General features: G+C 42.8%; 1 protein-coding gene across 1 annotated transcript in view; it reads right to left on the bottom strand.

Annotated features, from left to right (window-relative positions):
* Positions 1-351: 351 nt before the first annotated feature.
* The window catches only part of C5H8orf89 (chromosome 5 C8orf89 homolog), a 37,087-nt gene continuing 10,652 nt past the window's right edge, over positions 352-26,786 (bottom strand). Inside the window, exons 2-5 of the mRNA XM_075550836.1 lie at positions 16,028-16,194; positions 11,704-11,842; positions 5,314-5,369; positions 352-606 (exon numbers count right to left, since the gene is read on the bottom strand). Of these exons, the coding sequence (XP_075406951.1) occupies positions 458-606; positions 5,314-5,369; positions 11,704-11,842; positions 16,028-16,194 (511 nt within the window). The 3' untranslated portion in view covers positions 352-457. The remainder of the gene's footprint in view (positions 607-5,313; positions 5,370-11,703; positions 11,843-16,027; positions 16,195-26,786) is intronic.

The raw sequence follows: 26,786 nt of genomic DNA, 5'->3' as shown, positions 1-26,786 counted from the left end.
TTGTTGACAACTTGATTTTCATCAGGAAAGCTGCCTGCATATCTCAGCTTCATCTGCTGCAGTCCTCATCTTACGACTTTTTGCAAAGTCAAGTAGAGAAAAAGAGGGGCTTATCCACCACGCCTCCTCGTCCGAGCAATAAAGAGAGGCTTCTCCTGTTGAATCCTCTGCGGATCTTAAAAAAGATCATTGCAAAGACAGGTTCTCCGAAAATATTCATCAGACTGAATCAAAAACCAAGAGCGGTGGGTTCAAAATTCATGGAATATTATTCTCATGTACGTCTCCTTACAATAGTAACAAAAGACAAATCATTCTGTACATAACACAAAATATTTATTTCTTATTTGTATTCCTATTGTTAAGTACATCATTGCACACCATATCACACGTGACACATAAGGAAAGGTGAAAACGAGAGATAAACATTAGAAAGCACCACACCACACAGTATCTGTCAGCAGTCTCGCAGGTTGTGCTTTTTGCCTCTTTTTGATTTTCTGGTTATTTCTTGGTGAACGGTGTCATACTCTAATATGGCCATTTTAGAAAGTCTCTGTAAGAATTGAGGTGGTGCTCCGGGGAGAGGATCCGTGAAGACAGTACCTGTTTAAATAAAAATAAAAAAATCAGTCATTTAAAGTAAGCACACAGGGATCATGTTCTATAAAACATGGCGCATGAATGACATATGTGTTCCACAAATGGTCATTAAGCTGTACTAGTTCTTCATATAACACATTCTCTGAAAAAAGGAATACCACTGCTTAGTTTCTAAATGACTGTGACTTTGGTGATAAGTCACCTGAGAAATACTTAAACTAGAAAACCTTAGTGCTCTTGTTCAATTATATAAAATCAAATGTGAGTTTGTAATGTGCTTCTTTCAACATGAAACGGCACGCCATGAGGCTCCCAGCCCCGACATCCTTCACAAAGCACCTCCATCTCTGCTCCCACCTGTGCCACCACTGTGACCTTTGAAGACAGCAGACCGCACCATCAAGTCACTCGGTGTGGAGACCTGCCCAGCACGAGGCACACCTCCCCCGCCCCCTCCCAATCTCCAAGGACTAGCTCCTCCCCCAGGAGGCCTGCTGTCATTCACACACACACACACACACACACACCCCACTGCTGGGGACCCATGCTTCCCCAATGAAACAATGCTTTCTCTTTTTTTTGTTGTTTATTATTAATCTGTATATAATTTGTTTGACTGTCTCTTGGCACATCCTCTTCTCTTTCCCCACTCACGGTCTCTGTTTGTTCTTTCCTTCGTGAAACAGACTGTTATGATACTTACTAATTTGTACTATCCTTAAAATACAGTTTTCATTATTTTTGTAAATCTTTTCTTTCTTTCTACAGCCCCTAACTTTTTCTTCTTCTCTCTCTCTTTCTTTACTTTACTCTCTCCCTTTTTCCCACTGTTTGTTATCTGGTTCCTATTAATCCCCTCCTTTGCCACTCAACAGTCAACCGCCTCCATACAACCCAGTAGACCACCCAGCGCCACAATCGCACCACGATACCACAGAAATGGCTGTCTTAAACAAGACACACACAAAAGGAAGAAAAACAAGCACAAACAACTGAAAAACATGCAACCCAAAGGATCACTCTGAACAAGAGGCCCTACAATGAGCAGACATAGAAGTGAAAAGAATGGTGTTTGGGTGCCTTTAACAGATGGGAGGGGGGTGTTTAAGAGAACAATGGAAAGAATTGAAAAACTAGAACTTTACACCAAATAGCAGTCTGGAAGATAAATAATAACAAAATTAGACAATATGATAAAAGACCTGAGTGTGCCCCAAGATGTGAATAAACATACTGACAAGGAGCAGGGAAGCAATAGAGAGGTCTGAGGGGCCTACACCAATCCCAACTTTGTGGACAGCCCCTTCTCTCCCCTCACCAACCCCCCCAAATTCACTTCAGAGGACAGCACTGAAGCTACAGCTCAGGGAGAGGGACCTGTCTGATCAGAGCTCACGGAGCAAATGAAGGGGGAGGAAGAGAGAGTGGCACACCTCCCGGCCCACCAAGTCCTGAGGACATATACCCGCTTAGAGCAGCCAAAGCACAGAGAAGACCATCAGACTGACCCCACTACGAGACAAATGATGTCCCTCACTGACCCATAGTGCTACAGGGGACAACACTGGAGACACAGTGTGGGAATTGCACACGTTCTGACCCCACAACACTGAAGCGAAACACTAAGGGTGAGCAACAGAACAGCAAGGGGAACAGAGCAACAAAGTTCCCAGGGAATAATAAAAATGCATGGAGGGGCCAGGGCGTAGCACCTCATCAGACTTGACCAACTGGAAAACACTCCTAAAGATCAACAAACAGACCTTGAACTATTTATAGGCGTTTTTTTGTTGTTGTTTTGTTTGTTTGGTTGCTTTGTTTTGCTCAGTCTTGTTCTTGTGCATATTATTGTCTTTGCATGTCTAACTAGATAAGATAGGTGGGATAAACAATCTGGAGGGGAAAACAATGGACAGTTCTTCCATTGGGGACAGGGGAGAGGGGTAGGTGGGGGAAAGGAAGTGGGTGTTAACAAACCCAGGGTTTAAGGAAAAACAGTGATCTAAAATTGATGGTGAGGAGGGTGTAGGAGGCCTTGTAGGGCTTGATCAAGTGCAATGTTACTGAGAGGAATTGCTGAAACCCAAATGAAGGCTGAGCATGATAGTGGGACAAGAGGAAAGTAAAAGGAAACAGTGGAAAGACCTGGGAGCAAAGGGCATTTATAGAGGGAGGTCTAAATACAGGCATGTACACATGTAAATATATTTATATATGATGATGTGGAAATAGATCAACATACGTATATTTATAGATTTAGTATTAAGGTAGCAGATGGACATGGGGCATCTACTCAAGTACTCCCTCAACGCAGGTTCTATTAACTTGGCATTTCATTGTGCTCACCTTCCCGACACAATCGCTGAAAGCAAAGTGGGTGCATAAGCAAATGTGGTGAAGAAAGCTGATGGTGCCTGGGTATCAAAAGATATAGTGTCTGGGGTCTTCAAGGCTTGAAGATAAACAGACGACCATCTAGCTGAGAAGCAACAAAGCCGACATGGAATAAGCACACCAGCCTGTGTGAACATGAGGGTGTCGATGGGATCAGGGATCAGGCATCAAAGACCCAGAACAAAAAATCATATCAATGTGAATGAGGGGGAGTGTGGAGTGGATACCCCAAACCCATCTGTAGGCAACTGGACATCCCCTTACAGAAGGGTCGTGGGGAGGAGATGAGCCAGTCAGGGTGCGATGTAGCAATGATGAAACATACAACTTTCCTCTAGTTCTTTAATGCTCCCCCCCCCACTATCATGATCCCAATTCTCCCTTACAAATCCAGCTAGATAAGAGGATGTACACTGGTATAAATAATAACTAGAAACACAGGGAATCCAAGATAGGCTAATCCTTCAAGACCAATAATGAGAGTAGCGATACCAGGAAGGTGGGGTAGAAAGGGGGAACTGATCACAAGGATCTACATATAATGAATTCACCCCCGTGGCTCAATTTTTAAGTGAACAATGGACTGTAAAGGGAGCAATAACATTAGTGAGGTACACACACCTTAGAAGAATCAAACTCTTGAGTTCAAAGTGGCAACATTTACCCAAGGACAACATTCAGAAGGGTAAGAAATGAAGGAGGAATGGAAACAGGAGACACAGGGAGAAAGTGGAATAAGTCATATTCCATTGAAGAGATTACAATGAATAAAGAAAAACAAATGTCTGGGTTTTAGAATACATACATGATGATCTGCTCTGTACTTTTATCCAATTCACAATAAAAAGTTAAAACAAAAGTAAGAGGTATAGCAAGTGTGCTCCTTGGAAGCAGGGATGGCAATTTCTCGAGTAGTTTGCGCATCCTGGAAAAGGACACCACGCTTTTGGTCAATAAAGAGGAAGACCCTCAGCGTAGTGGATTGATACCAATGGGCTCAACATAGCAACCAGGATGAGGATAAGGCAGGACCAGGATTTTGTTTTGCTGTACATAGGATCCCTATGAGCAGGGACCAAAATTGACCGCGTCTAACAGCAGGAACAGCAGAGCTGTTTGAATTTTGCTAATTTTGTATATTAAATAAGACTCTTCTATTCCATACAAAAATATGAAAAGAAAAGAAGCAAGGGATACCATACATGATGTTAGGGAAAGAGGCAGCTCGAAGAACATAAAGTGAAGATGATAATGTGGAAAGGGGAGAGATCCAGGAAACAAGACAAAATTGCAATAGAGAAGATGAAAAGAGACAGAAGTTCTTCATGGAAATGAAAACTCAGGTAAGATTAATCAAGAGAAACGAGAGGCAATAAATGTAATATTAGGAAAAGAGGAACAGAATTACAGAGCAAAAACTCAAACTTTTTGTAAGTGTTGAAACTTACAAACTGGCCAAAATGGCCACAGCAATGGAACGAGTTGTTTCATACGGCCTTCCTTGCGGGGCCCTTTGACACGTCCACAAATGAGATGACTGGAATTCACTGCCACTCAGCTTTGTTTTGGTGGTATTAGATCGTTTAGTATGATTTTTTAAATAATAAAGGCCTGGGATTTACAAAAGAAGAAGAAGACAGACATTTTTCTAAAATGGTTTTGATCATCCACACAGAAAACTCACTGCAATCTATGTATTAATTACAAGAAATAATAGGAAAATTTCAGCAAGGGAGGTGGCTAATATTCCCAAATGAAACATTCCATTTCTCACTATAGAAAGAGTAGCTTTGGGGAACCCCAGTCAGTGGTATTTATATAAAGTTGCCGTAGTTGGAATGTGAAGTACACAAGGTCCAAAGGGAAGCAATATGAACTAGCAGATAGGCTGGAAAAGAACGGGAGGAGGAGATGGGAAGGGCTCAGTGAAAGGCTAAGGAGGTAATTCCTGATTCTGAGGCTAGTGAGAGTCACCGAGCGTTTGTGAAGATGGGAGTATCGGATTGGAGGCCAAGGTTTTAGACTCTGTGGCAGGGTTGACACAGGTCAGAGACTCACAGCAGTGCAGCTCACTGCCATGGTCTGAGCGAGAGGTGAGGAGAGCCCGCCCCTTCCTAGAGTCCTGAGACTGTAGAAATACACGTACACAAGGTGATCACAACCCCCATTCCGTCTATAAGATTCCTAAGCGTAAAAGAAGATTCAGCATGACAGAAACAATTACAGCTCTCTAAATCATGGAAGTTAAAAACAGAGAGAGATTAGTATGCTATAACTTAGTAAGATGTAGTGGAATAAATGGAAGCATCAGCTTACTTGTTGATATCTCCTTAGGTGATAGAACAGGGCATGGCTCACCAATCTTCTTTATCCTAAACAAAGTATATGTTACCGTAAATCACTTAAAAATTGTTCGTACCATCGTCCCTTTTACATCAGCCTAGGTTCTATTAACATTCAGATACAGCGAGTATGCGTTCAGTGAAACTCATTTTCTTGACATCTTGTTGAACGACAGCACATGGCAATGAAATAAGTAGTAAAGAAAGGAAATTCCTTCCATTTGAACTAATCCCATCGGAAGTGAGTGTGAACCAGCCCCAAATCTCAGGTTTTGCTAATGACTTTTACCAGTGGAAGAAAACGATGTCTAATTTTTTCCCTCCACACAGTTTTACCATAACTCTCACGGGTCACGATGTAGGTAACGCTAAGTGGAAATGAATCCAGGAGTGAATGAGCCAGACACTAGCCATACTTCATTGTGTATTTTCTATCTGTGAAGCACCAATCTAAATTCGTCAGGAGTTAACTCTCATTCATTCTGAAATCAACCTAGACGAGGAGGGGGAGGCATCATGACTGAATCTGCCACGGATGAGATGATCTCTCACTAAAATCTCCAAATTCGTGTAATTCTAGTAAACTTTAAAAGTCAGTTGCAACTTTTAAATACGCTTCACTTCTAGGCTTATTTGTATGTTTTAAAACCAAATATTCACATTTGGAAGGAGGAAAAAAGAGTGAAGGTTTGTACACAAAATGAACAAAACATCAGTACTTCCCTGCTTTGACCAAGCTGTTCTCTCACAGGGCACTGTGCAGTACACGGAAGGGGATAAAAAGTCTGTAGGCAGCTCGACCTGGTCTCCTTAGAATGGCTAAAATAAAGACCTTTATTTTTGCCAGACACTTCCCATCCATTACATGACGTAGCCACCGCAATTGCACTTTAAAAATAAAGAAATGCTTACTATAACACCATAAAATGTATTCAAATTAACTTTCATTAACGTAAGTAAATTTATTCTCAAGTCAATGTAAAATGGTTAGCAATCATTTCATAAACAGCCAAATGGTAAGTGGGGGGAAACAAAGATGGGATGGAAAAAAAGGAGGATGCCAAATGAAAACCCAATATTAAGAGGCAGTTGAGCTAATTCAAAGGGATGGTCTGGGTTTCCAGTTTCTTTCAGATAATCACATACCTCAAAGGCCGTGTAATAAGACTGGTCTCTACTGGCCCAAAGCCCATCGCCAGGGGCAACCCTCTACGCTCCCCCTCCCGCCTGCCTCTCAGAGTCTGTGATTATGAGAGAGCGGTAAGTGCCAGAGACTCAAGGATCCAGATAAGGCTGCAAATTGTCCTTGCAGTAGGTTTGAGAGCCATGCTTCACATTGTCCCTTTTTTCTGCATCCCTGACATGCTTCCTTTTGGAGTTTTGGCACAAATGGTTAGGTGCTAAGTAACCAACTGAGAGGTCATTCCAACCTCCCCAGAGGTGCCTCAGAAGAAAGGTTTCTAAAGGGCCACAATCAAGAAAACCCTATGGGGCAGTTCCACTCTTTGTAAGGTCCTCATGAGTGGGAATCAATTCCCTGGTAACTGACAGTGGTGAATCTGCTCTCCAGTGACTCCTTAGCCCTCTCCACCCTCTCTGACTTAGCTTTATTTCTCCATCATCTCGCTTCAGAAAGAACAATTTGGCTTCTTATATCTTTATTATTTTAAATCTACATTCAGAAAATATTTTAAATGATTCTTATAAAACCAGAAAAGTCAAAACCAAGTTCAGTGTGACTGAGTCAATGCTGACTCATAGCGACCCTATAGCACAGGGTAGAACCACCCCCTTTGAAATTTCTAAGATTGTAACTGTTTATGGGAGCAGAAAGCCCTGTCTTACTTCAATGGGTGCAAGTGTTTTTTAAATTAAATACATTTTTTTAAAACCCAAACCTACTGCTATCAAGTCGACTCCGACTCCTGGGACCTTACAGAACAGAACGGAACCGCCCTTTAGGTTTCCAAGATGATCGATCTTTACAGGAGTCGGTCGCCTCCTCTGTATCCTGACACATAACCAACTATGACACCAGGACTGTATTAATGGAATTTAAAAATGCAGATTTGTAATATTAAATTTAAAAAGCTAAAATAAGAAAAGGCTACCACATTTGTACACAAATTACATGCACATGTTATTTTTTCTGCCCACTGTGCCGGACTTACCTGGACCCATTGCGGTATTTTTATCGATTCTCACTTTAAGTATGGAGGTAGAGGGCAGTGACTTGACAGTGGAGGACTTAAAAATGTCTAATTCCTGTCCTTTCTACGTAGTTTAATGATTGACCAAGCCCTTTTAAGATTACGGAGCACACTGATGACGCTATCTCACAAGGGCAGCGAAAGGACACAGTCAGCACAAGGGAGGAGCCACATAGTATTTGTGTCACAATGTTGTGAGAGGATGAACCAGCAGCAACAACCGCGCACAAGTGTGTCAAATGGTGGAAGAAAACACTAGCCATCGAAACAGAGATGGCCCGGTGGGGAATCATCAGCTCACCATTGTTCTCTTCCCTCACATTTCCTGCAGAGTTCTTCATCGACTTTCATCATTTAGATAAAAACTATCTACTTGTCCTTTTAAATATGTTCTCATTCTGTCACGACAGCCTCAGAACTTATTTCCAGAGTGCTTGACACGAACGATACTTTGGTGGAAAACTCAGATGTGTTGTTAAACTCCAAGACTGTGTCCTATGTATAATTAGGTATTTTAAAGTTCATTAAGGAGCCGCCCCTGGTGGTGCAGCAGTTAAGCATGCTCCGTTTAAACCCGGTTGTTTGAGCCCACCAGCAGCTCTGGTCCCAGAACCACTGCAGCCTAGGAAACTCAGTGGGGGCAACGTGCCTCCACCACATAAGGTCACTGTGAGGCAGGATCACCTGGAAGGTGCACAGCAAAGTTCTTTGTGACAGGAAGATATTATGAAAACATAAATCTTCCTTTGAAAAGAGCTGTGATCCCTGAATGCTATCAGTGTTTTGTTTGCTTGCTTTTCTTTTTTAAGCTGGCAAAATGAATAAATGTCAGACAAGCAATAAATGTCTGTAGTAGTTCATAATCTGGTGTCAATTTGAGACTTGAGAGGATTCAGAGGGAAGGGGTGGAGCTAATCTGTCAATGGGATCATAGCCAATGAGGCCTCTGTATGGGCATGGCCTTCTCCTGAGAATTCTGGGAAATCTGATTTATCCTCCTTGGAGGCAGGAGACACATTCTCTCTCTCTGCTCACTCCCAGAGAGACACTCTACTGACAAGACAGATGTCGCTACACTGATAGACCCTGTGCCCAGGGAACTGGAGGAGCAACGTAGAGACCCTGCCAGCATGGAGATGCTTCTACTGGCACTGGGTCCAAAAGACTTTGCACTGGACCGGCCCCAATCCCAACTACTAAGTGGACACCTGCCCCTCCCCACAGAAGAATTTATTTCAAAAGATAGCACTGAATCTGCAGCTCAGGGAGAGGGACATATCTGATTGAAGCACACGGGAGCAGATGAAGGGGGAGGAGGAGAGAGTGGAGCACGTCCTGGCCCACCAGGCCTTGAGGACAATGAGCCCAATTAGAGCAGCCAGTCCACAGAGAGGACCACATGGCCAGACCCACTATGAGACATGACGCCCCTCACTGACCCATAGCTCTACAGAGAACAACACTGGAGACACAGTGTGGGAATTGAACCCAATCTGATCCCGCCACACTGAGGCAAAACACAAAAGGGGGCACAACAGAACAGCAAGGGAATGGAGCAGCGAGGTCCCCAGGGAATGCTGAAGGTGGACTTTGGAGCCAGGGCAAGGTGCCTCAACAGACTGGGCTGGAAAACACTCCTAAAGGCCAACAAACAGTCCTTGAAGTAACTACAAGATTTTCTTCCTTGTTCTGTTCTGTTTTTTTGTCATTGGTTTGTTGTATATTGTTGCTTGGTTTTGCTCTGTCTTGTTTTTTTTGCATGTTATTATCTCCACAGGTCTGTCTAAATAAGATAGGCTGGATGAGCAATCTGGAGGAGAATACAATGGGACTGACAGTTCCGGGGAGACATGGGAGAAGGGGATGTGGGGGGAAGGTAGTAGTTTTAACAAACTCATGGACAAGGGAACAGCAAGTGATCCAAATCGGTGGTGAGGAGGGTGTGGGAGGCCTGGGAGGGCGTGATCAAGAGTAATGCAACCGAGAGGAATTGCTGAAACCCAAGTGAAGGCTGAGCATGATAGTGGGACAAGAGGAAAGTCAAAGGAAATAGAGGAGAGAGCTAGGAGGCAAAGGACATTCATAGAGGTCTAATGAAAGGCATGTACATATATAAATATATGTATATATGAGGATGGGGAAATAGATCTATGTGCATATATTTATAGGTTTAGTATTAAGGTAGCAGATGGACATTGGGCTTCCACTCAAGTCCTCCCTCGATGCAAGAATACTTTCTTCTATTAAATTGTCATTCTATGATGCTCACCTTCCCGACACAACCGCTGAAGACAAAACAGGTGAATAAGCAAATATGGTGAAGAAAGCTGATGATGTCCAGCTATCAAAAGAAGCAACAAAGCCCACATGGAAGCAGCACATCAGCCTGTGTGATGACGGAGTGCTGAAGGGATCAGTTACCAGGCATCAAAGAACAAAAAATCTTATCATTATGTGCTCACCTCCATGATACGATCGCTGAAGACAAATGGGTACATAAGCAAATGTGGCAAAGAAAACTGATGATGCCTAGCTATCAAAAGATATAACGTCTTGGGTCTTAAAGGCTTTAAAGTAAACACGCTGCCATCTAGCTCAAAAGCAACAAAGCCCACATGGTAGAAGCAGACCAGCCTGTGCATTCACGAGATGTCGAAGGGATCAGATATCAGGCATCATCAGAACAAAAAATCTTATCATAGTGAATGAGGGAGGGGAGTGCGGAGTAGAGACCCAAAGCCCATTTGTAGGTCACTGGACATCCCCTTACAGAAGGGTCTTGTGGAAGAGACGTGCCAGTCAGGGTGCGATGTAGCAATGATGAAACATACAACTTTCCTCTAATTCCTAAATGCTTCCTTCCCACACACTAACATGATCCCAATTCTACCTTACAAATCTGGCTAGACGAGAGGATGTACACTGATACAGATAGGAACTGGAAACACAGGGAATCCAGGGCAGATGATCCCTTCAGGATCAGTGGTGTGAGTGGTGATACTGGGAGGGTCAAGGGAGGGTGGTTTGGAAAGGGAACCAATTACAAGGATCTACATGTGACCTCCTCCCTGGGGGACGGACAACAGAAAAGTGGGTGAAGGGAGATGTCAGGGCAAGATATGACAAAACAATAAATTATCAAGAGTTCATGAGGGAGGGGAGAGTGGAGAGGGAGGGGAAAAATGAGGAGCTGATGCTAGGGCCTTAGGTGGAGAGCAAATGTTTGAGAATGATGAGGGCAATGAATGTACAAATGTGCTTTACACAATTGATATATGTATGGAATGTGATAAGAGTTGTATGAGCCCCTAATAAAATTATTAAAAATAAACAAAAATCATTTACAGAGGTATAAATATAGGTATGCACATATGTAAATATATTAAAATATAATGACAGAGAGATAGATCTATGTGTGTATATTTAAATGTTAAGTACCTTAGTAGCAGACACTCATTGGGTCTCTACTCAAGTACTCCCTCAATGCAAGAACATTTTGTTCTAATAACCTGGCAATGCTTTAGGTCCCCTTGTATAGAGATCCTTTAGCAAATAGGTGTTTTCTTTTAATGACATGCCAAATCAGTCCAGTTTATAGTATTAAATTGACATGCCAATCAGTCCAATTTCTAGTGTCTATAAAAATGATATAAATTGCCAGTGCTTCACGTCAGTGGGACTTTTCTGGCTAACACACTCGTTCTTGATAGTCAGTGTGGATTCGTCTTGAGGTCCGCTTTTCACTGAGAAGCCCCCCTCACACATCTTCCAGTCAAACTAGAAAGGAAACACGAGTTTTGTACTTGGGGAGCAGAGAATTTTTAATATTGTACAGTCTGTCTTTCTATATTTTCATTCAGAAAAATGCCAATGTCCTCATGGGTGTGATATAAATTAGAGAAATATAGTTAGGTTTTTTGTTTTTCAGTCTAAATCCTTTGTGGCAATGCCACACGAAAGCAGAGAAGAGTGGGTACTGGCCAAACTGAGTTAACACTGGTAAATAATCACTGACTTTGATTATGAGATTGATTCCCTTATGGGGAGAAAAAGTAGCGGGTCAGACAAAATCACAGTTCACTGGCCAGAAAAGCCTCTATCTACAGTAAGTAGTGGTGCTACCAGTAAAGATTCAACAAGAAAGTAAGGCCTACCTGACCACAGGCACCTCGATCTCAGGACACAGCAGTCTCCGACGAACGCCAAGTGGAGTTGAACTTATTTTCTGGTCACTTTGCAATCTGGGTAAGTGTGGCATTTTGACACATTCCTTGAGCTCTCCTAGACCAAAAGCTGCGGTGTGTTTAATTAAAAATATTAGCATAATTGTATGTACTTTTTGTTGATTAGATTCTTTTGCAGCATATTAAAATATACTAAAGCAGCCATTTAAGCAAAGAAATGTAGCCATTGTAATTTAGCCTTTCCCCCAAAAGAATACTAATAACCAAACCAATTGTGAGTTGGTTCCAACTCATACAGACCCTATACGACAGTGGTTCTCAACTGGGGGTCGCAACCCCTTTGGGGGTGTCAAATGACCCTTTCACAGGGTTCGCCCAATCCTTAACAGTAGCAAAATGAAAGTTATGTAGTAGCAACGAAGTCATTTTATGGTTGGGGGTCACCACAACATGAGGAACTGCATTTAAGGGTCATGGCATTAGGAAGGTTGGGAACCACTGCTATACGAGGTTTCTGTGATGATAACCTTTCCCCTCCCCGCCCCGCTGATTATAACTCTTTATGGTAGCAGGCAATCTCCTTTTTCTCCTGCAGAGCTGCGGTTGGGTTTGAACCCATGACTTTGTGTTTAGCAGTGCAATGCTTACCTTTAAATTCCTATTGAAAGGGGTTATAAGGAGCAATTGACTTGTTTAAAGGCTTGATTACAAATTAGAATAAAGAAAAGGAGAATAATTAGAAGAAAAAATCTTCCACATTCATTATCCTCTACCGTCATTACCTTACTAATTATAATTCCCAGAATATTGGATATATTCCCATCGAAGTAGGGTAAAAATGCCCTTTCAAGAGTATTGCATTGTTTGGTGATTTTAATCTTTCCACCTTCCTGCTTGTCTCTAGATAATCAAGAGGTGTAAGCACATGATTATTGGAGCTAGCAAAGGGTTATACCAGAATTCCACTTCAAATATTGATTGGACATTTTACTCCATAAAATTCTACACCAAATCTATAAACAGTAAATTGAAGCATCAAGATTGCTTCTTATACTGACCTTACATATGGTCAGAAATAGGGATTATCAAACTGTAGGATAAAACAAAGATGAAGGAAATGTGGGAAACAAGATTAGGAGGGTAGAAAACAAGTCTAGCACCAGAAAAAGAAGTAAAAAACTTCAACGAAACCCACTGTCTTCTCATCTGTTTTGACTCACAGTGACTGATAGACTAGGCCCTGTTTCTGAGGTCCTAAATCTCTACAGGAACAAAAAGTTCATCTTTCTGATGCAGGGCTGAGGGTGGGTTTGAACCACGGACCTTGACCTTTGGCAGCACAAACCATAAGCCACGGTGACACCGGCTCTCCTTTTATACACAAGTTAAAGTGTCATTTGCGATCTTAGTTAGTTCCTCTTTAAAAAAAAATTCTCCTAATCACAGTATACCTAGATTGCCTTTGGCTGACAAGAACAAAGGATCAAACTGGTGTCTTGTAACACAGTCAGGATATTGAACAGCAGCCCTGGCACCATAGTAGGCTGCTCATTGGCGTGCTAACCATAAGGTCAGTGTCTCAAATCCACAGCTCCACCATGACAGGCAGATGATCTGTTTTCTCCCGGCAAGGCTTAAAATCCTCAGAACCCCCTGAGGGCCATTCTCCTCTGCTCCTTATGCACAGGCATCAACTGGAAGGCAGTGGGTTTGGCTGGTGTTTTTCAAGAAAGTTGAAAAAAAATAAAGCAGGTATATGAAGTAGCCAAATAAATTACTATTTTTTAAAAAGAATTACAATGCCCATTAATAAAACCGAAGACAGAATCCAGAATAAACTACACAAATAATTATAGGTTGTAATTGATGAGTAAAACTATTAATAAACACACCCCATGTGTCAATGTTCTCAAAATAGTATTTATTGAGCAAATATAGGATACTAAATACACATAACTCACTAAAAAAATAAAGTTTTGGCTGGGCTCATTAATAGAAAAAGTATAGTTAAGTTTTGGCATTCCTTAAAATAAAAAAAACAAAAACATAAGGTCATTACCAACAAGCATTCTATTTATGAAAAGTTGTTTAATCCAACATAGTGTTGCACTGAAGATCAAGGGGAATTGCTTTTACAAATGTGTTTCCATTATAAATCACAGCGTTCCATTAATTAATTTGTTTTCATGTTTTTTTCTATAAACTTTATTATCCTTATGTAAATGATACCAAAATTTTAAGTCTTGACTGTTTAAAAAGTACACCCTCAATGCAAGAACACTTTGTTCTATGAAACTGGCATTCCATGATGCTCGCCTTCCTCACACAGTCATTGAAGACAAAATGAGTCCATAAGCAAATGTGGTAAAGAAAGCTGATGGTGCCCAGCTATCAAAAGATATAGGGTCTGGGGTCTTAAAAGGCTTGACGATAAACAATCGGCCATGTTGCTGAGAAGCAACAAAGCCTACATGGAAGAAGCACACCAGCCTGTGTGATCACGAGGTGTCAATGGGATCAAGTATCAGGCATCAAAGACCCAGAACAAAAAATCCTGTCATTGTGAATGAGGGGGAGTGCAGAGTGGAGGCCCAAAGCCCATCTGCAGACAATTGGACATCCCCCTTATAGAAGGGTCACAAAAAATTGAAGAGCCAGTCAGGGTGTACTACAGCACTGATGAAACATAACAACTTTTCTCTTGTTCTTTAATGCTTTGCCATCTGCCCACTTCTCTACCCACTATCATAATCCCAGTTCCACCTTATAAATCCAGCTAGGTCAGAGCAGGTACAGGGGTACGGATAAGAGCTGGAAACACAGGGAATCCAGGACAGATAAGCCCCTCAGGACCAATAATCAGAGTAGTGATACCAGGAGGGTAAGGGGAAAGTGAGTGTAGAATGGGGGACCGATCACCATAATCTACATGTAACCCCCTCCCAGAGGGACAGACAACAGAAAAGTGGGTAAAGGAAGACAGCGATCAGTGTAAGACATGAAATATATATATATATATAAATAAATTATCAATGGTTCATGAGGGAGGGAGGGTGGGGGTGGGGAAAATGAGCTGATACCAAGGGCTCCAGTAGAAAGCAAATGTTTTGAGAGTGATGATTGCAACAAATGTACAAATGTGCTTGACACAATGTATGGATATATGGATTGTGATAAGAGCTGCATGAGCCCCAATGAAATGACTTAAAAATTAAATAAAAGTGACATTGCACCATTTGTTTACGTGTGTGTGCATACACACATACACACGTGTGTTCCATTTCACTTTTTTTAATAGTGGTAGTAAGATATAATTAACATCATGTAATTCAATAGTTCAATCATATTAAAAAGATGTGTGCATTCATCACCACAATCCACTTTGGAACGTTTTCTTCCTTGTGCCCATTGTTGTTAACTCCCTATCACCCCCCAACCTCCCTTCCTTGGTCCGGGTAATTATTAATCCTCTTGCTGTCTTCATAGAGCCACCCATCCTGACTTCCCTATACAGAAAAACATACAATACAAAGGCAAAACCCCCAAAAGGACCCAGCAACAATGGCCAAATAAAACAGAGGTAAACCTCCATTGAGAAGGAAGCAGAAAATATTTTAAAAACAGAATAAATTCAAAATGGCTCAAGAGGGAGCTCTAAGGTCAAGGTGTTGTATCCAGCCTAACTACAATGGCTAAAATCCACTCCACAATGCTCTTGGTCTAGTCTTCACGTTCTTAGACTGTGGTCGGTAGGGATTCACTAGAGACAGTGTGTGCAAATGGATTTTTGGCTTCCACCATCATCCATAACATTCTGAAAACTGGGTGTTTTCAATTTAGGCTTTAATACAATTCCCTGCTCTGGTTTGGATTTCATTCTTTACAACCTTTGGACCACACATGATAGTGTGCTTCTTCTATGTGGACTTAGTTGATGGACTCTTCACTGCTTGGCTGCTTGCTTTAAAAAAGGCCTCTGAGGCTCATGATGACGCTATCAAACAGAGCAACACTGCACCTGTGAGTTTCTGAGACTCATAGCGTATGGGAGTAGAAAGCCTCATCACCCTCTCTCAGACCTGCTGGTGGTTGTGAACTGCCAAACCTTGCGGATCGCAGCCCGACATGTAACCGCTAGGCCACCAGGGTTCTTAGATGCGATTTTTTCCTAATAGCTGGGCACCATTTTATTTCTTCACCACACTGTGCTATCACACCCATATCTTCAGTGACTTCCTCATGAGGGTAAGTACGAGAAAAACCTGAAATAAAATTAAGATAAAAACGAGGTTACCTTTCATCATCCTTTCCGTTTCCTGGACTGCCTTCCTCCAGCTACTCTCAAGGAAAATATAACCATCAAGGGAACTTCTGGTGACTTCGGAAGTCTTAAACTTCATTTCAGGAGATAGCACTGATATTCTTGTTTCTTCTTTCAGCAGTTCTGATGAAAATGAGATGCTGATCCGGAGACAGGGCATAAATCAAAGGAAAACAAGATATTTCAGACATAAGCAATGTTTTCAAATTTAATTTCCACATTGCAGTTTAGCTATTCTGATAGTTAAGGTTTATTGTGCCAAACTGGCCAATAAACACATGTGAGACTAATTGAAGGGCAGAGAGCTAAATGGCTCGGTGTGCCTCACCTTTCTAGTTCTCAGGTCTCTTGCTCTCTGATGGTTGGACCAAGGTGCAGCTGCCTTAGCCAGTTACCTGCTTCAGCTGGCATGGTTCACTTCCTGCACGACATCCCTGAGGAGAAGCCACATGGACCTACCCTGATGTAGCTCTGGGTACTGGAGCAGCCGTGTGGAGACCCCTGCCAGCGCTGAGATGCTTACACGTTCACTGATTCGGCTTTCCTCCTGCAGTTGGCATCATTGCAAGTGTTTTGCGAGTGTGAAGAAGACTTTGTAGTTCGATGTTGGACATATGGGTTAATGTCGAACTTAGGGGTTTGGACTGGACTGGGTTGGGATGCTTCTTAATGTACACTTATCTTTTATATGAAACTCTCTTATAGACACGAGTTTCTCTGGATTTGTTTCTCTAGTCTACCCAGACTAACACAGATATTAACAGATTTAAAATAAAAGTTTACTTATCACATGTAAATAAATAAATATTTTTAGGATTTTAGAAGAGGCCTTTAATAATATAGCAAAAACAAACCAATCAACAACAACGCCTGGAGTCAGCATTTCTTTCCTTACTTTAAATCATTACCATTATAAAATGCATTTGTGTCTGAAAATAAATAAATAAATGCTGTGCCCTGTGGGAAATGAATGTGTCCACAAGCGAGCCATTGCTTTCCCTCTCAATGTAGACACACATAAAAATATATCATGAATCAGTTTAGCTATTACATTAAAATATTTTTTTAAATGAGTAGCTGATACCAAGGGCTCAAGTAGAAAGAAAATGTTTTGAAAATGATGATGGCAACATATATACAAACGTGCTTGCCACAATGGATGGAGGTATGGATTATGATAAGAGCTGTATGAACCACCGATAAAAATGATTAAAAATATATTAAAATATTAAATGTAACTCTGATTCTAATATTTAGTATTCTAACACATATACATGAAATAGTTATTACGTACAATGCATTCCTAAACTCAAATTCTGGTAGTCCTGGACCTAAAATGATGTATCAGAGTGACTGTGAACTTGCACGTGTGACCATGTTTCTTTGTTGTCCTGTGTATGTACACATCAGTCATATATAATGTATACAATGTTGCAGTGCATAATTTGCTAGTCATCATTCTTAGATTGTCACTCAGAGATACTCAAATATCAGACTTAGAAAGATTCTGATCATCCTGGGCAGTAATAATTGGGGGGGTGGGGAAGAGCTAGTCCATTAAATCAGAATCAAAAGAAGTTGTTAGAGAACCGCATTTTAAGTACGGGCTGTTCATCTGCGAGGGCTTCAGAGAGCTCCTGGGAACAGCCATAACCTCCTCATGTACGGAATCTCACCACCATGCAGTCGATGCCGACTTAGAGCGACCCCATAGGGCAGGGTAAAGATGTCCTTGTGTGTTTCTGAAACCATGACTTTAAGGAAGTAGAAAGCCCTGTCTTTCTCCTGTGGAGTGACTGGTGGTTTCAAACTACCAACCTTAGGGATAGCAGCCCAACACTCAACCACTACACCACATTCTTGGTGTGTAGTAAATAGAAGCTAACAAACCAAAGCCACGGGGCAAAGGAGGGAACGAATCTAGTAGAAGAAAAAGGATGTCAGAAGATGACGAGGTAAGAAACATTATTCGTGTAATTAGTTGAATATAGCTGAGAGTTGTGTGTGTGTGTGTGTGGGGGGTGTACCAGGAATGTTGGCAAGTATGTGAGAGGAGCGGAAAGATGAGAGAGGGAAGGCAGATGGCAAAGGGAGGAACAGGGAGAGGGGACCACAAAGGGAGCAGCAGAGGGGGGAGGAGCGAGAGGCTTGCAGACTCCACGGAAGATGACTCCTAAGGAGCCTGCTCTGTCAAACCGGGAGGGGTCCTCTATTGTGAAGGAGAAACGAAGCAAGTGTTTAGATTGAATGATGTGAAACAGCTTTGCTGGGCGCTAACGGTAAGCATGGAAAGCAGACAGTAATGGTTCACAGAGAAGGAAGGGTCTACAGTAGGTGAAGGGCATTCAAAAATAAGTCAACTACAGCAAGAGAAGAGAATCACAGCTTTCGGCCCTTGCACGTCTCCAGTGTGACCAGCCAAGTTCACCTGGCGCTCTGGCTCAGCCCTTTCTTCCCTGCAGAAGGGCTCAGCGGCCCCCACAGCTGCCTCGTCTTCTCAAACACTGCCCTCACTCCTTCTAGTCTTGGAGATTATCCTCCACCCATGCAATAGAGTGGCTCCTTTTCTCTTGGATCTTGAAGACCCACTTGTGGATTCTTTTTATTTTATTACGCTTACTGAAAAGGACGTGAGAAATCAAACAAGACAGCCATGAGGGCAACAACTCATGAAAATGACAGCAAACTAAATTGCAATCCAGAGAAAATGGTCATTTCTGAAGTCGTAGAAGATGCTTAGACTCCTGATCTGGTGTCTGCTTTCTAGGAGCGTCTTCCTTTTATTTTGTGAAGGGGATGAAGCAAGGCAAGGCTTCCTCTTCCTCTTAGAAGCGCCACTCCCAGGACAGCCGAGGCCATCAGACTAACAATAAATGCCTCAGAAATGCCAGTGGAGTTGGCATTCCTGAACATTCCTCATGGGTGCTGGACCAAGGAAGAGGCCTCTTGGGGGCGTTTTATCTAACCAGGGTAAGGGGAAGTTTTCTTAAAACTGATATTTTTAAAAAACACAAATGACAACTGCATGAGGGGCCCTCATGTTATTCTCTGCAGTTTGTAAGTGTTTGAAATCTTGCACAATAAAAATTAAAAAAATTTTTAAAAGCCCACAGCTATAAATATGTGTAACTTAAGGAATGAGTTGAGATCATGAAAAGCCCAATTTTTTTTTTCTTATAGTCCCTGACTCATGACCACTGCCTAATCCTAGTGGGAAGAGGAAAAGTAAGGGAATTGTATAGGGCTAATAAAAGATGCCATCTCAAATAAAAGGAGAGGATCAAGAAGCTGTAGAGCAGGAGATGAGAAAATATAGAAAATATATGTGTTTGGGGGCAGGTAATAAATAACTCACTCAAAACAAATGCTTTCTTGACTTTACAGTAAAGGGAATGGGTTGAGATAAACTAAGAATTTGAAACTATTATCCATAAGACCATAATTTCAAGGTTTTAAGTAGAAAATATTTTTGTACTAAGTATATTCTGCATATTTAATTTTTTACTTCCTAGTTTAGACCTAGAATAAAATATTAAATGTTTGTTTACTTATTCATGACTTATCCATCTATCCATCCATTTATCCAAAATTCTGTTGAATGTCAACCATATATTAGGCATTGAGGATGCAGCCAGGAACCAAACCAGAAAAGGGAGCCTCTTCTCTTGAAGCTTAGCTGGAGGAGTCAGACAATAAGTAAGCAAATAAGTTAACCAACTTTATTTCAGATAAATATAACTAGAATGAAAATAGTTCATCATGGTGATGGGCTGAGAACTGGAAGAACTTTCCAGTGCGCGGGGATCAAGGAGGACTCATGTGAGCTGATCTTGAACTGAGATCTAAGCGAGCAGACATGACGATATCTACAGATCTAAGGGAAGAGCACTCTCCCAACGACGCACAAAAGCCCCAAAGCCCGAATGAGTTCAGTATGTTCCAGGCAGGGCTTGATACATTCATTCCAATTCAATCCCCTGCTAAGAATTTTAATTTCTACCCCAGATATACTGAACCCAACTCTATAGCTCAATAAGATCCCAGGTGATCTTATAAATTACCAGGTAATTCAGTTATGCATAACAACCCCCCTGGAAATCCATAAGAATCCCTGGGTGATCTTGTTAAAATGCAAATGGACTCAGTACATCTGGGAAGGCAATACAGGTTCTCAGCAGGGGGTCAGAGCAGTTAGACCCACTTTGAAAGTCTGATTTTCAAGTAGAGAAAGATTTGAGTGCCAGCACCTGTGCTGTTCAGCACAGCAGCCACTGGCCACGTGGAGCTATTGAGCACTTGAAATAGGACTACTGTCAACTGAGATTTACATAGGTGTGAAACTCAGTTTCACAGACTCAGTTTGAAAAAGGTTTGTGGCAGTACCTAGACAGAGAACTGCCAGAAATCCAAGCCAGAATCAGAAAAGGACATGGAAAATCAGATTATCTTTACTGATGTCCAATGGATCTTGGCTAAAGCAGAGAATACTATAAAGATGTTTATCTGTATTTCCTTCTCCTTTCAAGAATCCTTAAAGCCTACTTTTTATAATTAAGCATTAGGTACTGATACCCATTAAAAATGTAGGGAATTGTTCTCACTTTTCTTAACTTTACATAATACTGTGCACAACTTTCTGCAACCTTTTTTTTTTTACAAGTTTGTTGTTGTTTTTAGATGCCCTCGAGTTGGCTCCACAGTGACCCCGAGCCCAACAGAAAGACACACTACATGGTCTTCTGCCATGCACACAATTGTTCCTTTGCCCCTGAGCACAAGGATTCAGCCACTCTGTCAATCCATCTCCTTGAGGACCTCCTCTTTTTCATTGTCCTTCCTCCTTACCAAAGATGATGTCCTTCTCCAAGGACTGACCTATCCGGACAGCATGTCCAAAATACGTAAGACAAGTCTTGCCATCCTTGTCTCTAAGGAGAACCCTGGCTTTACTTCTTCCAATACAGATCGGTTTGTCCTTTTAGCAGTCCATGGCACTCTCAATGTTCTTCTCCAGCACCACAATTCAAATGCATGGATGATTCTTCGGTCTTCCTTATTCGGTGTGCAACTTTGACATGCATGTGATGCAATGGAGACTACCATGGCTTGGGCCAGGTGTAATTTAACCTCCTTGTTCTTCAACACGCTAAAGAGGTCTTGTGCAGCAGATTTACCTGGTGCTATGCATCATTTGATCTCGACTGCTGCTTCCATGAGCACTGATTGTGGATTCAAGAAAGACAAAATCCTTGGCAACTACAGACTTTTCTCCATCTTTCATGATATTACCTATTGGTCCAGTTGTGAGGATTTTAAACTTCTTTACACTGATTTGCAATCCACACTGAAGGCTACAATCCTTGATCTTCAGGAGCAAATGCTTCAATTCGGTTGCCTCTATCATAGATGTTTATGCATTCCCTTACATGAGGTCAAGAGAATGGCTTTTGATTTTCCAGGGATTCAAAGAATGCTCAACTTGGTGTCCTTGTACAGCTCTTTATACATGTGTGTTGGAGTTTCTCTGCAGTCGGTATATTCCTAGAATTGGATTCAACCTAAAATGGAATTGGAATGTCTCTAGACTCATGGAAGCGTGGGGTTTTGTAAGTGAAATGAAGTTAATTAATATGGCTCTTCTAGCCATAATTCCTTGTATGATGTATTACCAATTCTGCACTCTGGGCTGGTGCCTATAAACCCATTTTGGCGGGAGTTCTCTGCTATCCTAAGAGAAAGGATTAAGGTGGGGTTAGGTCTCCACTTTGATTCCTAGGAAGTATGGTCTGCTGAAGACAAGAGCCATACTTGAAAGTCATTTCTCTGTGTATGATAAGCTCAGAAGCAGATAGAAACCCCAGGACCAACAGGAAAAGGAGCACATTTGAGATCTTTATTTGAAGCGGCAGAGGCGGAGACCAGAGGTCCAGAGACTGGAGCCAAGAGGGCATGGGACAGAGCAGAGGAGTGTATTAGAGCTTAAATGCTGAGCCCACCAGTTTGCAAAAGGCAGTGACAGACCAAAATCCATTTGCAGGGTTCCCAAATAGATTAAACCGCCACTGATTTTTTTCTGATCATTAATGCAGGATGAAGATGATCTTGCCCTCAGACAGAGTGCCTTGGAAAGCAGGTGACTGCCACCCTCTCCAGCCAGCTCACGTAGGGCTCTTAGAGGTGTGCCGGGTGTGTCCTTGGAGGAGGGCAGTACAGGGGGCGGTCACATAGGCATGAGTCGTGCCCTATCAGCCTCACTCTGGCGGCCTTGGTCCGTGGGCCCTAAACCAATCTTGTAAACTGTTCTATCTAACAACGCACGGTCCCGTCCTCTGCAGTCCTACCTGTAAATGTGATGTATTGCTTTGCCACCAATCATAAATCTGTGACAATCACTTTTGTTCCATGCCCTATTTATCTAGCTTCCTAACTTTCATATCATGCTAATGGCCTCCTTCATCCGATCATGTGTCCGCGTCTTTGTCCCTTTTAAGACTTAATAACTATTCTTCTTAAGTTATATGTTGACATGGAGTCCCTTTTTTACCTTACAAAAGGAGTCAGGCTGAGACCCGAGGCCAAAGCGAGGAAACCAGGAGACGGAACAGAAGAGAGCAGGGCCGACCCTGAGGCAGCGCGGCAGGCTGGCTTCCTGGGCCCCAAAGGCAGAAGCTGAGGGCCAGAGACTTGGCTGCCAGCTTAGGAGAGGCACTGCTCTGGGCCAATGACTGTATCTCTGCTTGGCGCTAACTGAGTAACTTCCCTAATTCGGGGTCTTGTCTGGGGGTTCTGCGTGGCCTTTGCAACGAACAGGAGAGTGTTGTGGGAGGAATGGTTGGTGTCAGAGTAAAGGCAGCCGGAGGCATGTCCGACTATGCCTTACAGCAAAGGGAAGTCAGAGGAGGGCAGATAGGTGCCCATCCACCCACATCCATTTCAGGCAGCGCTTCAGGGTACAAAAGGGATCCAATTTCAAATATAATTAAAAGAGAATTTAAGTTATTCAGTCTTAAAAGAGACAAGGACAACACAAAAGTACAGACACTTCATCCAGCCGAGGGAGGCCACCAACTTAAGGCTGAAATGGCACCCAAGGTTTCGCTGAGATACCAAGTTTCCAAAAGGGCATGGATGGGCAAAGGATACTTTCACAAAAGCATGATTGGTGGCAGATAACTACATCAGTTACAGGTGAGACCACAGAAGTAGAAACTGGACGGTGACCGGAACACCTACAATGTGAGATAAAAGGGCTTACAAGATTGGGCTAGGGCAGCAGTTCTCAACCTGTGGGTCCTGACCCTTTTGGGGGTTGAATGACCCTTTCACAGGGGTCGCCAAAGACCATCAGAAAACACATATTTCTGTGTTAGGAACCCAGACAGCTCCTCTATCTCTCTCCAGGTGGGTCTGCCCACATGCAGATACGCCCACATACAAGTACCTGGAGTGATGACATCATCCCGCCAACTCCATCACATACACTGTGTACAAATACACGTGTATGTGACAGGGTTGGTGCCATAACGTACTCATGCAGAACAGTCACACATGTGTAGAGAGCAGCTACTGTGTAGAAAGCAGCTGCTGTGTTGAAAGCAGCAGTATTGGAGGCAATACAACACTTCGTGAATTATAATTACACCTTGTTTTTGTGTTAATCACTATGCTTTAATTATGTTCAATTTGTAACAATAAAAATACATCCTGCATATCAGAAATTTACATTACGATTCATAACAGTAGCAAAATTACAGTTATGAAGTAGCAACGAAATTAATTTTATGGTTGGGGTCACCACAACATGAGGAACTGTACTAAAGGGTCCTGGAATTAGGAAGGTTGAGAACCACTGGTCTAGGGTCTTCCAACCAAGGCAGTCAGAGCACCGCTGACAGGGCATGACTCATAACGATGTGACCCTCTGTACTGTCCTTAGTACGGTGACCTCCATCAAGGACACACCCCAAGAGAGTCTGCCCCTCCCTGGACTGGCCAGAGAGTAGTGGAGGCCATCTACTCTGCAAGGCACTCTGCCGGAGGACATGATTATCTATTCGTTGGTTAATGCTCAGAAATCATTCAATAGAGGCTTAATCGACTATGTGAACTCTGCAAATGGATTTTGGCCTCTCACTGTTATGCACAGCCTGCTGCAAATCAGGGTGCCCAGAAATTAAGCTCTAATACAGTAGTAAGAGAAAGAGCAAGGCATGGAAAATGAAAATGTCCATTCTTAGACGATTACTTTGGTGGTTTCTAAAGGCTGAAAGGGCTGTATTCCACGTTAAAGAGCAGCCTAAGGGAGACAAGCCACTTCTCAAGTGGCCTGGAGCAAAAGCCAGGTTGTGAAAATAAACCGGCTGATGGGCGGCCTGGCTCAGCAGGATCTGCCCGTCTGCAGCCCAAGGCCCTATGCACATGAATGGGGGTGGGCACAGTGTCTTAGAAAGGCTTGTGTTTAGGTTATGTGTTTAGCTGACTGTACAGTGTATTTTTGTTTTACCTACCTAGTGTTGTAAAATACGTAAAAGAAATGAATATTGAGAATTATGGTTACGGAGAGCTTGTAAGCCCTCATCTAGCCCATAGTTGACTGGATTTGCTAAAAGGGGAGTTAGGAATTGCCCAGAAGAAATAGGTTTGATTGTTTCAAGTCATTATAGAGTATGGATCTGATATAAAAATGTGAGTCCCCTGAGAACCTTCAGGATATTTGCATTTGAAGCAATGGCAGACCCTCTCAGAACTGCTGAGACAACCCAAGGTTTATATTTGAGGGAAAGACCTGACAAAAAGGAAAACAAACTTTTGGCTCTTTTATTTTCAAGAAAACCGTTTGGCTTTAGGGAGCCCTGCAGTGGTTCTGTTAGGCTGACTGGCGCAGGGCTAAAAGATGTCCATTAACGCATGCCCAGAGAGCCAAGCAGGGGAACAAGGACTGGCGCACTGCACATGCTCAGAGGCTCAGGTTCCCCGCTGGTAGGCATGGGTGGGCGCTAAACCTGGATTGGCCCACCTACGCCACCTGGATTGGCCCACCTAGGCCACCTGGATTGGCCCACCTAGGCCAGGTGAATTCAATTTAGCCAATGGGGTGGATCAGGGGTCGTCCACCACGCCTCCCTGTGGAATCCTTGAAAAGGCAGGAGCCTAGAGTTGAGAGAGGGAGAGAACTTTGTCTGCATGATGCTGAGCAGCTTCTGCCAGGCTGCATGGTCGGGAGGACTCCTATGGGTGCCGTGTAATCCTGAAACTTCTTCTAACTCTCATATAACTCACTGGGATCACGAACCAGGCTTCGGCATGAATTCTTTCTTGCGCGGAGTCAAGGACGGAGGTATAACTCTATCTCCAGAGAGATCTGACAGTTACACTGGGCTGGTAACTGCAAGGTCAGTAGTTCAAAACCATCAGCCACTCTGTGGGAGAAAGATGAGGCTTTCTACTGCCGTAGAGTTATAGTCTTGGAAATTCACGGGTGCAGTTCTACCTGGTCGGTCTTACCAGACAACATGAGTCAAAATTGACAGTCAAAATGGCAGTGAGGTTTTTGCTGAAAAACCTGTGCCCGTCAGAGAAAACTCTTTCTAGGATTAAGAGTTAAAAGGAGCTGGTGATCAGGTAGCCTTATATGCTCACCATGGTGGACTGCCTGGATCCATTTGTTGAGCAGAAGCAGGAAAAACAGCAATAAATTGGCAGGTTGAGTCTGCACATGCTCTGCTGATAGCCACTGACCGGGCCCATTGAGGCTAAAGATGAGAGAGAAAGGGAGAACTGGCTGGTTTGCAGCTTAAGGACTTGTACGTCTTTGTGAGTGAGCCTGTGGGCACTGACCTCCTCCGTGGGGCAGGGAACTGCTGAGAGAGAGCGAAGGCCCTGCTGGTCTGGGGACAGGCTGTGGACTCTCAAGCTTGATGCGGACACCATGTGGCTAGCTTAGGTTGGCTCGGGTAGAGTTGATAGGAACTCAAGCGAGTGAAAGTTGAAAAACGTTTGGCACTGTGGGCTGGTATAAATGGCTGCACTTTTTATGGCTTCCTCTGGATTGGGCTTTGCTTATGGATGCAGAGCCCCAAAGTTCCAACCTGACTAAAGATTCTCCAGACCAAGGAATCTGTCTGCTCACAGTACTGGGTTGATAGGCGCAAGCAATTTAGAAAATAAATAAATAAATAAATAAATAAATATAAATATATATATATATATATATATATATATATATAAAGGGTGGGTGGGTGATAAAGGCATGAAGTGGTTGACTTACACATTCATGAGTGTGCTCAGTCTCCAAATGAGGATGACAATGTAAAATTATGATCTGCTCCATAAACCTTTTCCTGATGGGTCAGAAGAAGAGAAGGTAGGAAGTTAATCCTTTAACTAAGAGAGGAACCATAAAAGAGCCAGCCAGTGGGTGGCCTGGGGCCCAGCTGAATTACTTGTCATTGGGGACATGCAAATTTGGCATGTGGGACAAGAGTGGTCAGTTTTGCCATTGCTCGGGGCATAAAGGGAGCCATCTCAGAGACAGTAATGGCGGAGAATCTCACAACCTTGGAGAAAGAGGAGGTTTGGGCAGATCACACGGACGATCGTGTGTGCAGTGCAGTGCAGTGCGTTGGGGGCACAGAGACAGTAACACGAAGACCATGCGTTAGAGCAGCAAGCTTTCTGACTTTCCCAGCCTGGACAACAAGGGAAGCCGCTGGGCAAGAGGCTGGTTTGCAGA

This window comes from Tenrec ecaudatus, chromosome 5 (assembly GCF_050624435.1).
Source record: "Tenrec ecaudatus isolate mTenEca1 chromosome 5, mTenEca1.hap1, whole genome shotgun sequence".
In the NCBI taxonomy this organism is placed as follows: domain Eukaryota; kingdom Metazoa; phylum Chordata; class Mammalia; order Afrosoricida; family Tenrecidae; genus Tenrec; species Tenrec ecaudatus.
The sequence above is the reverse complement of the archived record's forward strand: the minus strand, read 5'-3'. Positions and strand labels throughout refer to the sequence as shown.